Source organism: Octodon degus, unplaced genomic scaffold (genome assembly GCF_000260255.1).
Source record: "Octodon degus isolate 3935 unplaced genomic scaffold, OctDeg1.0 scaffold00002, whole genome shotgun sequence".
In the NCBI taxonomy this organism is placed as follows: domain Eukaryota; kingdom Metazoa; phylum Chordata; class Mammalia; order Rodentia; family Octodontidae; genus Octodon; species Octodon degus.
The window spans coordinates 35,092,387-35,105,074 of NW_004524578.1; the positions used below are offsets into that span (position 1 = coordinate 35,092,387).

General features: G+C 34.0%; 1 protein-coding gene across 2 annotated transcripts in view; it reads right to left on the reverse strand.

The window, feature by feature from the left end:
* The window catches only part of Nipbl (NIPBL, cohesin loading factor), a 194,191-nt gene that overhangs the window by 30,388 nt on the left and 151,115 nt on the right, over positions 1–12,688 (reverse strand). For both annotated transcript variants that reach the window (XM_004623432.2, XM_023711959.1), the window contains exons 22-29: positions 11,024–11,106; positions 9,746–9,878; positions 8,784–8,927; positions 4,401–4,490; positions 2,877–3,091; positions 2,666–2,768; positions 1,927–2,025; positions 1,691–1,837 (exon numbers count right to left, since the gene is read on the reverse strand). In XM_004623432.2, the coding sequence (XP_004623489.1) occupies positions 1,691–1,837; positions 1,927–2,025; positions 2,666–2,768; positions 2,877–3,091; positions 4,401–4,490; positions 8,784–8,927; positions 9,746–9,878; positions 11,024–11,106 (1,014 nt within the window). The remainder of the gene's footprint in view (positions 1–1,690; positions 1,838–1,926; positions 2,026–2,665; positions 2,769–2,876; positions 3,092–4,400; positions 4,491–8,783; positions 8,928–9,745; positions 9,879–11,023; positions 11,107–12,688) is intronic.

Consider the following 12,688-nt stretch of genomic DNA (forward strand, 5'->3'; position numbering starts at 1 on the left):
GCATGTGGTGCTGGGGGATTGAACTGCGGTCCCTATGCTTTGCTAAGCTTGTTCTAAGTAGGTGCTTTTAGACCACTGCGCCATCTCTCCAGCCCCAATGGAATAAGGATTTTTTTTTTTTTTTTTGCTCCTCGAATGCCTTCAGGGCACTACTGGCTGGCTGGAGGGTTGTGGGGATGGAACTAGAATAAGCTGAGGCTGACAGCTTTGTGGAAGCAGCCACTTAAAGAACTAAGCTAGAGCCAGGCCCCCTGTAACTGAATTTAAAACAATGCAGCAAAACATTTAAGTGAAGCATGTAGGTGAACACATGAGTATTCCTCATACTACTTTTAATCTTATAAATTGCCATATTAAAGAACTTTTAAAGAACATACAAACATCAGACATTTAACCTTGTAATAGTATTAATTCCCAATGTGCAGTTTAGTAGTTCTGCAAACATTTTAGCAGGATTAACTCTGAGTTCACTAGCTATATGGAAATCACATTCATTTTATCTTCCACTCTGTCTTTTTTTTTCTTGGAGACACAGTCTTGCTATGTAGTCCAGGCAGGTCTCTAATCGGCTGTGATCTTCCTAATATAGCCTCCCAAGTACTGGTTATAGGCTTGAGCCACCACACCCAGGTATACTCTTCACTCTTAAGAAACTGAAGCACTAAAAGGGAAAAATTCTACCCTTTCCTAAAATGTTCATGTGTCAATGAAGATTTTATGCCTAGGTGAGGCTAAAAAGTGTAATTCTCAGCCACACAAATATTGTGATATACTAATGGGAATAAAAAGCTTGTCTTCACTGGAATACATAATCTTGTGCACACAAATGCATCTGTACTGAGTTGCATAAGAAGTCAGTATGTCAACTGGATGGTGGGGAGAGTCTATGGTTATTTTCTATGTCAATTTCTTTTATTTTTCCAGGTAGAAAATTTAGAGCCAGTTAATTCTATGACATGTAAGAAAAAAGTATCCTAGAAGAGTCTTTAAGTTGGTTTTTAAGTCTCAATTAACTTCTTGGCTTAATTTGTAGGTATCTGAGCTTGACATAATTCAGCTTTAAGGAATCATAAAAGATGAAAAAATATTCTTAATATCAATTCATTTATTTCTCATTACAACAATTATATACATACTTATACAATTACTCTAGATCTCAGTTAAGATAATTAATCCATTAATTCCTACCACTTGCTCAATGTAAGCTGAAGTAATAGTTTTTGAAAATAGGAATTCAGCTTTACTTACAATTTGCTTTATGATATTGAGCAGTACATCTTTTGAAAACATCCTTCTTTACAAGGTTGCTATAAGTTAGGCAGTACAAATACATAAGTGACATATATACAGTGGTATCTCAGTTCATGAACCTAATTTTTTCTAAGGCATATCCCTAGCCTAACATTTAAAAAAAAATTTATTTAGATACAGGGTCTTGCTACTCATTTCAGACTCATAGTGATCCTCCTGTCTCAGCCTCTCCAGTGCTGGGATTCTAGGCGTGAAACACCACACTTGGTTTCAGGGCCAGCATGGTGGGCCAGGAATCAAACTTGGGTCCTTATGCTTGCCAGGCAGGCACTTAGACCACTGAGCTAACTCTCCAGCCCTAGCCTAACGTTTTAAAACAACATGTGAGACTCAAAGGCAAAATATACTCATGAATCATTATAAAAATGAAAAAACATACCAATATTCTTTCAATCAGCATATCATAATACTGTTCAGCAAGCTGAGGTCGACAAAGAACAAATCGACCTAATAATTCTACAGCTGCTTCACGAACACTGGTGGAGTTATCCATCAATCGTCCATGAACTCCTCGCTGCATATCAAGCTAAAAAAAAGAAAATATACTAAATAGAGCTAATATTTTAATTTGACTAAAAAACACAAGCAAGAAGAATTATATTTTGCTCTCTTTACCCTTGCTAGAATACTGGGGTCTACAGCAACAACCTCAGATAAACACTTCATGGCTTTTGTTCGAACAGCAATTGCATTCTCACCAAGAACTCGTAGTATCTGCCAAGCAAACATTGAAGTTTTCATAAATGTTTAAATATATAAAATCCATCAAAATATAGCATAAATATGTATAAAGCAACTAATATTTACCTCCTTGTGATTTGCATATGAGAAAAATCACCCATAACTTTACTTTAAGTTAAAGATTAGCGCATACAGTAAGTGAGGCATTCTATACTTTGAGGTCTTTTATCTTAGAATTCTCAAATATCCTATTTTCTTTTCAAGAAACTTATCCCCACTAAAACCTTGTAATGTGTAATTTTAAGCAAGAATACTTAATATCCTTCAAGTGTAATTTGATAACTGAATGTTTTTATAATGTCACTTTACTTACATATTGTATATATGTATTCATATACATATGCATTTACCAAAACAAGAATATGCAAAGACAAGGACATTTAACAAATGTGGACTACAGAAACAAAGGCTACTTATGTAATAGTTTATTTTTTTTGGTACTGGGACTTGAACTCAGGACCTTGTGCTTGCCAGACAGGCACTGTGTCATTGAGCTGTATCTCAGCCCAATCATTTAAAATGTCTGTGTTCAACAATACAGAAATATTGTTTATTATTCTATAAGCATCTACAATCAGACAATCATTGAATAAGGAATTCTGGCTGCTCTTACCTGTGTTAAATAAATATCAAAGCTCTGGGCAAACGGCCTCATAGAGGCCAAGTATCGAACAATCAAACAAGCATCATCATAGTCCACAGTATCAGAGTTCATCCTACAATAAAAAGTCATTAAATTGTACTTATTTGTTTTTGGCAAACAGCAAAGAAAGATGTGTGTCTGTTTATCTATCTATCTAACACATTTTCACTCTGGATCTTACTTTAGTGTGCTGAACTGAGAAGGTGTGGTTTTGATAATGCTCCTAAGAAACTTTTTCCGATTTTCGGCTCGATGCATAATTTGACCAGTTGTTTCAACTTCTTTTGCATGATGTGTTCCTTCAGAGGATTCTTCATCCTTTTGTGATTTCATTGCTTTTTCCGTTTCCAGAGTTGTGTCACGGAACCACTGGGCTATATAGAATTTACGAGAAAACTGGAAAGAAATTAGATAAATTTGAACTTGATGAAATTACTGACATTTCCAACTCATCAGCAAATCAGAGTGCTTACCATCAAGAATGCAAACCTTACAGTTTACTTTTAAACAATTTTTTAAAAAAATATTTATTTATTTATTTATTTATTTATTTTGTGTGTGTGTGGCCAGCTCAGCCCACCAGGGGGCGGGGCTGGCTGGTATGTGGTGCTTGGGGATTGAACCGTGGTCCCTGTGCTTTGCTTAGCTTAGCTTGTTCTAAGTAGGTGCTTTAGACCACTGAGCCATCTCACCAGCCCCATACTTTTAAACAATTCTGTTAGATATAAACAGACTTTTAGAAGCAAAAAAACTGGAGTATCACAGGTGATGGATAAATAAAATGTGGCTTAAAACATAATTGTATTAAATACAGAATACTGCTATCAACCATTTAACCAATGATTTATCACATGTAAAATAAGACAGGTAAAGGGTCAGAACAAATTGAGTAAAATGCTGACGGTAAAGACCCTTTGTTTCCAAATCTTGCCATATTTTTGTAAGCAAGTTATCATTAGTTTTAAATTAGGTACACCTATAAATCTGTTCCATGAATACAGGTTAAAAACCTGCAGTATTTGGCTGAATAATTTAGTAGTCTCCAATCTCTTTCAACTGCCTATCTCATCAGTAAAGATATAAAATAAATATCCTAGAACATGTATATTTGTTCACTAACAAGTTTATAACTTTTATACTTTATCTATAATATGAATAGGGGCTGGTGAGATGGTTCAGTGGTCTAAAGCACCTACTTAGAACAAGCTCAGCAAAGCACAGGGACCGTGGTTCAATCCCCCAGCACCACATGCCAGCCAGCCCCGTCCCCTGGTGGGCTGAACTGGCCCCACACACATACACATAAGTAAATAAATATAATATGAATAGTTGGATACATTATATTAGATGTGTAACAGACCTAAGGATTCTATTTAAAAATAATTATAAATAAAAATCAGGCTTTTAATATGCTAATAGATCATCTTATATACCTTGTGGCCTGTATTATATCAGTTACTAAGCTTAGATTCAAAGATTAGCTATGAAAGATTACAAAATATTTCTCTTATCACACAAATATCAGTATATCGTAATACTTGTAACCAGAATTCCACATAAGAGAAAGCAACCCATAACCATTCTTTGATTAGATGATCTACTTGTTTCAAAAATTTTTAAATTAAACATAATTTCCTCCACATGCTAACTCCCAATTATCTTTTAGTCTGAACTTAAATTTTAAAAAATGAGAAAAGAATCTTACCACTAGTGAAGGATCAGTTTCAGTATTTTCATCCAAATAATCAAGCAATGCTTTTTGCAATTGTTGGATTTCATCTTCTCCCCCCGAAACCTACAGAATAAAAGAAAACAAAAAGCAAAAGAGATATTACTAGTGTTTTAATAAATTATCTAGATATAAAGAAAAATCTGAAAAACTAATAAATAGTAAAAATGAAAAGACAGTAAACTAAATGGGAAAAACAAAAATTATCTTCTGAAAAATACAAACTTGTAGCTGGGGTTATCTTTATTTTTGTAAAGTATATGTCATCTTCCTTTTAAGCAGGTTATACCTGACATAAAATGATTGGAACAATGTGCTAAATCTTCCTATGCAAGAAGGCCTTGTCACTGATTTTGTTTGAAAAAAAGACAATGTGGAACTTAATCCACTTAAGAGAAACTTATCATAAATATTAATATACATAAAAGATGAGATATTACCCAAAAAGAACTGTTAGGGTGTGTGTCTAGACATCTCCCCAAAGCCTCATGCAGTCATGGTGGCTGCTGAATCTAGAGTTTGTGATTGATTCATTGTCTAGTGCTGGGATTACGGGTGTGAGTACTACATCCACTCTAGGGTAAGTAGCAATGCTAAGGGCAGAAAGAGTCTTCTCTTTGCTCCTCCCTCTTTTGTTCTTATTTTTTTGCTGTTTTTTGCCTCCACAAACTGTTGCCCCTTTGCCATGTGTCACCCTGTCATGGAGCCAGCTGATTATAGAAACCTCCACAAAATTTGAGCTCAATAAACCTTTCCATCTTTAATTCTGGGCATATGGTATTTTGTCTCATCAACAAGAAAAAAGTAACCAAGAGAAACACCATGGAGGAGAAATATTTTTATAATTAATATTAAAATAGTACTTTATTTTAGATATAAAGTAGGAATCTGTTTACCCAATGAGTAAAAAAGGGACTGAAGGTTCCATCAAGAATTATAGAGCCAAAACTGGAAGTTAACACTAATGTTCATGGTCCACAGTTAAAAAGTTCTAGCTTGGGCCAGGGAGATAGCTCAGTGGAATAAGCGCTTGCCTGGCAAGTGCAAGGGCCTGAGTTCAATCCCCGGTTCCGGAAAAAAAAAAAAAAAAAGTTCTAGCTTTACCACGTGAAAAGCCAAATGCATAATTAAGAATAAAGAAGAAAGTGACGGTTATAATACTCTGTTTTCTAGGAACGTGGTGAAACAATCAGAAATTATCAGAGCACTATAAACTGGTTCACTGTAAACTTCTGAATTTGGAATTAGTGTTAAAAGTTCTCAAAATATTTACAAAGGATTTTTCCAGATAGGATATACAATCTACACAGCAATATGAGCCATAAGAGGTCCCAGGACAACTCTAAAAAATAGGTGAAGATCAAGGCTAGGGTTGTTCAGAAACAACTCCAAATATACTGAGCCACCTTATGTTTGACAAAGGTGCCAAACACATTCACTGGAAGAAACCTTCTTTAATAAATAGTGCTGGAAAAACTGGCTTTGCACATGCTAAAGATTAAAACTGGAACCATATCTTCCACCATGCACTAAACTAAATTCAAAATGGGACAAAGATTTAAATATTAAAACAGAAACATTAAATCTGCTGAAAGAATTGGTAAAATTTCTGAAGACACAGGTGTAGGTAGAGACTTCATGAATAAAACCTTGATCACACAAGAACTATCGAAAAGAATCAACCACTGGGACCTCAACTTACGAAAAAGCTTTTGCACAACAAGAAAAACCACCAACAGAGTAGAGACAACCCACAATGTGGGGAAAAAATGTTGAGAACATATAAAAAACTCAAGAAAAAAAAATCAGACCTCCAAAACTTAAGTGATTGAATCCAAATAATGGGCATCTGAGATGAATACCCACTTCTCTGATGAAGAAACACAAACAGCAAACAAAGATACGAAGAAATGTTGAACATCATTGGTCATTCGAGAAATGCAAATTAAACACTGAGATTCCATCTCACCCCAGAAAAAATGGCTATTATCGGGATATCAACCATTAACAAATGTTGGACGGGCGGTGGGGAAAAAGGAACCCTTTTCCATTGTTGGTGGGAGTACAGTTGGTGCAATAACCACCGCAGAAATTGGTGTAGAGATTTCTCCAAAAAACTAGGATTAGAGGTCCTATTTGACCCAGCTATTCCTCTTTTGGGTATTTTCCCACAATTAAAGACATCATATTACAGTGATATATATACACCTGTATTTATAGCAGCACAATTTGAAATAGTAAAATCTTAGAAACAATTCAAAAGCCACCATCCAAGAATGGATTAAAAAAAAAAATGGTATGTTTATTTTTTTCATTTTTTGTGGAACCGGGGATTGAACTCAGGCCCTTGCACTTGCCAGGGAAGCGCTTATTCTGCTGAGCCATCTCCCCGGCTCCCTAAATGATACTTTTATACAATGGAGTATTACTCAGCTATAAGAAGGATAAACTGTGGAGACTTTTACAGGTAAATGGATGCAACTTGGGAGCATATTCCTAAATGAAATAAATCAGATCCAACTGTGTAAGCATTGTATTATCTCCCTAATGTGAGAAGCTAAAAGAGTAAGATGTTATAAATTTACATATTCATTCTGCAAATAATGTTATGTTATCCTTCCAAAGTATTTCTCCCTTTTCAAAGTTGTTTCAATGATCTGGAGTCTTGTACTTTTATATCAATTTTAGAAAAGCTTAACAATTAAAAGATTATCAGATCGGTTTTTGAAAAATTATCATCTTCAAGTGTTTCACCTTTTAATGTTTCTTGAAATCTTAAATTCTCTGTAATGTTTTCTAGTTTCCTGTATTTAGGTCTTGTAAATTTTGTGGTGAGATTTATCATTATTTCCTATTTTAATACTCTTGTAAATGATGTGCTTAGTTTTTTGTTTGTCCCCATTAATTGGGAAGTACAGTTGCTTTTCAATAAGTTTTATTTTATAAAAATTAAAAATAAAACCAAAAAAGACTAGAGGTGTGGTTCTGTGGTAGAGAACTTTTGTATCATGCTCCACAACTGAGTTACAAACCTTAGCACTCATAAAATGAAACAAAACATGCAAAGCAAAGCAAAGCAAAACAAAAAGTCACATACCACTTATAGCTTGGTCTCTACATTATCACTCCCTACTAAAACAACCAAAATTCTTGGGTGAAAGAGCTGATGCCATGCTGGGGGAGAGAAAGTAACAGATATCCCTGAAATACTTTATGGTGCCAAATAGAAAATCTTCAGAGAAAAATGGAAATGCATCAAAAAGACATAAAAAATCAGCTCAACGAAACTTTCTTCAATCTGGGACAATTGGAACATTAAAATGGTAATGACAACTGATTATTACCTACTAAACAAAACAGGAATTATTACAGGTTAATTTTTTGCATGTGATGGTTGTGCTATGGATGTGAAAAGTAAGAACTTCTGTTTACAGAAATACTTAAGAAGTGGTTTTCAAACTTCAGCCTTCATCACAATCAACCTGGAGGGTTTGTTAACGATGATTGCCCTACTTCCAAAATTTCTGATTCAGTAGATCCAGTAAAGATTCTAAGCATTTACACTTTTAACAAGAAAAAAAGTAATGTTAATGTTGCTGTTGCTTTGCTTTAGGACACATATCCTGAAAGCCACTGTGAATTCAGGGGCACTGGGGAACTGTAAATGCTCAGGAAAATTTTTTTTAAATGTGCATAAATATATACAGATGTATACTTTGAAAGAGAATGAGAAAACACATGTATACATTTTCAAAAAACGAACTTAGGTAAAGGGTTTATGGAAGTAATTTGTACTATTCTGACAACTTTTCTAGAAGATTGAAAATATTTCAAAACACCAAGTATAGTAAAAAAAAATAGATGTATTTCTACTAACATGAACACAGGAATGTAAGAATAGAAAGGAAATGAAAAAAGGAGCTGTATGTTGTAGGAGTGTGAAGACCTCATCTACACTGTGAAGAAAAGAATACCTGTGTAAGAAGAAAGAAGACACTCTTCCCAAGATGAACCAATATGAAGCCCTTCCTACTCTTCTCCAATATAAAAAAGATGTAGAACATTCAAAGGATCAAAGCGGTCTGGGCATGCTACATAACTACCAGTAAACCAGATTTAAATAAAATTACTTATATTAAAAACTAAACAGAACTTTTGTTTTGTTTTGGTGGTGCTGGCAATTTTACTCTGGCCTTTAAGCATACTAGGCAAGCACTCTACCACTGAGCTATAACCCTAGTGAAACCAAATATAAATGGTATCATGTACTCACAACAGTAGTTCGCAAGGGAAAGTATGGATTTATATAAGCTATTTAACTTTATGCAGTCCCACGATTTTAATTCTTTCTCTCAATACCTGCTTTAAAATTCTCTCAATAGAGCCTTGATCCATCTTGCTCGTAACAGCATCTTTCCTCAGTCGTGCAGCAACAGTTCCAAGATAATCTAGAGATGCTACTCTTAAAGCCATTTCTGTTGACTTGTTACTGAATTGATGAACCTAAACATCAAAATAGTTTTATATTTAACAGACTTGTAACAACATATTTTTCACAGAAATTTATCATATAAATTCCAAGCAATGCTGTACAATTTGGAAATTAAATTTTCTTTTAGTACAGACCCATAAGGTGATTTTGCTTTCTACTTTTACGGAAACTGAACATTTTTATTTACTAAAAACATAACAAATAAGCTTTCTTATTAACACAGGCACTTTCTGAAGTATAGGCTCCATTTTTTTATCCGCACAAAATATATATTGAGTAAGAATTTCCTAAGGTGAAACTCTGATGCCAAGGAAACATAATTTCAGAAAAGTACTAACATTTTTTAGTTCATAAATAGGAGTCTCCAAAGCTTGGTAACAATTGTGTAGGTCCAAATGTAGTTTAAAAATAAAGAGCATAATTCTTTCTATTTCCCAAATGTAATACACAAGAACTAAAAAGTACTATGTACAGTTTCAGAGAAATTCTTATGACAAAGAGCTCACAGTTTCATTTTGCAATGCAAAACTACAATAACTTATGTCTCACTGTTGAGATGTTTTAAACAATACCCCCAAACCAAGCCAAACCAAACCAAATTAAAAACAAAGTATTTTTATGTAATAAAATAAAAGCACTGAAGTTCACATTTTATAAGTTTCAATAAGGTACTGAAAATATAATGTACACTTATGCACATGCAAAAATAAAGATGCAATTTTCATATTTCCTTACACATTTTTAAAGAATTCATCATCTGTGAATCAGAGTATATCCTCATTATGTTGTCTTCTAGTAATCTAATAATCTTTAAATGCTATACTCTTACCAACAGTCTCCCTAACAAACTAAGGAGTAGTTCAGCAGCTGGCCATTCTGGTTTATTGACTGTAGAAAGTAGGTCTTGAACAAAATTTTCAAAGAGTGGTCTGTAATCTTCTTCACCCTGTTTACTACCACATCTGTTCAAAGACAAATAATGAAGAGAATGTCATTTACATGACATGTCTACTAACAAGATTGATTGTTAACTAAGATTTCATCTGTATTCAGTAATAAGGTGTATAAGAGAGCACATTAAATAAAATATGGTATAAAATGTATCTATTTTTCAAAGTCTATTTTCCCTAAACTACGCAGAATTCACTGGTTAATATTAATATTATTCTTGCATAGCCTGTGTCTAGATGTCCCCTGATAGCCCAATTTGGTCATAGGCTTTTCTTAGGTGGCTGGATCTAGAGTACCTGATGCTGGAAATTTTTAAGTATGTAATGGTGGGATTAAGGATGTGTGATTACTACATCAGTCTACCGATTGGTTTTGCATAATTCTGAGTGTGGATAATAGGAAGGCCCACTTGGGTGTGAGTGCTACCTGCCCTAAGTTTGTATAACCTGGATAGAATATTAGGGACAGGAGGGCTGCTGTGGTCACTTGCTGCTTTCTTGCCTGCCATAAACTGTTTCTCCTCTACAATGCTGTTCTGCCTTGCAACTGCTAACTATGAACTGAAACCTCTACAAACTGTAAGACAAAATAAACCTTTCCTCCTTTAACACTGGGTGTCAGGTATTTCTATCTCAGCAATGTGAAAAACTAAGAATTCTTTAGCAAGTGTTAACATCTTTTGAAAAATGAATACTGACTCTCTCTGGACAGTAATAAATTCTTATAATGACTGTGTAATCTCTACTTCTTGTTTTTGAGACAGGAGCTTGTTGTGTAGTGCAGGTTGGCCTTGAGTTCACTATGTAACCCAGGCTGTCCTTGAAATCACAGTGCCTTAGCTTCCCGAATGGCTGGATTATAGGCATGCATCACCACATCTGGTGACAAACTTTATTTTCCAAGTAAAATGCTCCAAAAATCTAGTGATGAAAAACTGTATGACTTTACTACTTTAAAATTTGGGGTGTAAGAAAATTCATAAAAATGCTATCTTAAAAATACTCTTATTCCCTTATTTTATCAATCAGAAATCAAGGACCAAGGAGGACCAAGTTCAAGATACAGACTATGGAAGAAACCTGGGGTAATCATTTTTTGAAAATATATTACTCTCTGTACTGTGGCAAACAATGAGATTTATGTTAATCTTACTCACTTTTTAAGGAAGATGGAAAGAAAGTTTTGGGCGGTTCTCATAGCTGTTTCATAGGAGTTAGTAATGACAACATCCTGGTCAACCTAGAAAAAGAAAAGTAATTTATAAAGATGTAAGAAATAACAAGTTAGCTCACTTGCTACTGCCATGTTATTACTGAATTTGAATACTACATACTTAACTGATTTTTTAATAAAAATTCAGAAACCACTTTAGTATACTAAACATTTCAAAACTTCAAAATCCAGGCATGGTGGTGCACAGCTGCAATATCCCAGCACTCTGACAGGCTGAGGCCAAGTTTTAGGCCAGCCAGAGCAATTCAGTGACTTAGTATGATCCTGTCTCAAAAATTAAAAAGAAAAGGGCTGGAGATGTAGCTCAATGAGAAGGCCCTAGTTTCAATCTCGAGGGCCACAAAACAAGAAAACTGTATGAAAACAAAAATACTGATAAAAGTTTAATTTTTTAAACTATGTAACATTAACAAATATAGTTAACAAATGCCATATTAGTAGCTATTTTTTTCTCAAGTGTGTAGTCCAGGTATTGAAACTGCATCCATTTTTATTTTGCATATTACTGGTCAATACTAGTGAGTTTGAGGCCCTTTTCCTGGCTTTGCTATTAAGGCTTCTTAAGCTGTGAGTTAGGAAGCTCACAATGATGAACACACAAAACATAATGAACACACAAAACGAATTTTCTTGGGTTTGAGGAGAGGCCTGGGTTCAATCCCTGTACCACAAATAAACAACAAAAAACCCAAACAAAGAATATTTCAAATTCAATGTTTATGAAACACTAGAATGTAATCCAGAAGAAAATTCTTTCTTTAGAAATGTAAAGAATAAGTTATAAATAGTTAACTCACAGCTTAAGAAGCCTAAACGGCAAATCAATTCAGGAAAAGGGCCTCATACTAGTATCAACCAGGAAAATGTAAAATAAAAATGGATACAATTTGAATAACTAGACTAGGTAATATAAAAATGTAAGAATGTAAAGTCAAATACTAATGAGTAAATTGATAATTTCAGGGAAAGTCAACGTACACATCTAAAGAAACTCAAAAGGTCTTCCATCATATGGTATGTTTAAGTAAAAAAAAATTCATGCAAGACGTTCAGGGAAAAAAATATAAATATATTATTGTTTATGTAAAAATTAAAAAAATCCTATTCTAATTGACATTAATAGATACATTAGTAGAAGGAAATAAACATTTATGATCCTGGTCACTAAGGATAAGGGAGAATAGGAGAGAGAACTACAGGGTGTATGTGGGGGCGACAAAGTAGATCTCACCTTTTAGACAGTACTTATTTACTTTACTAATTATGGTGTACTGAACACATTGATATTTGGCTATAACTGAATAGGTAAAACTATTTCTATTTTGCTTGAACTCTTGCTAAAAGAAAATTATATTTTTAAATTTTTTAAAGAAAAAAATGACTGAGGAAACTGGAAATCACACACCAGATATCTCTGAAATAATAGCGTTGACAGTAAAGAATCAACTGCAGAAAGGTATAGACGAAATCAGATCAGAAATAATTTTGGAACTAAAAAATGTAGTGGTAACTATAATCAAAGAAGTACTAAGTGCTTCTAAAGAATACACTGATAAAAAAATAGAGGAGAATATAAAAATGATGGAAC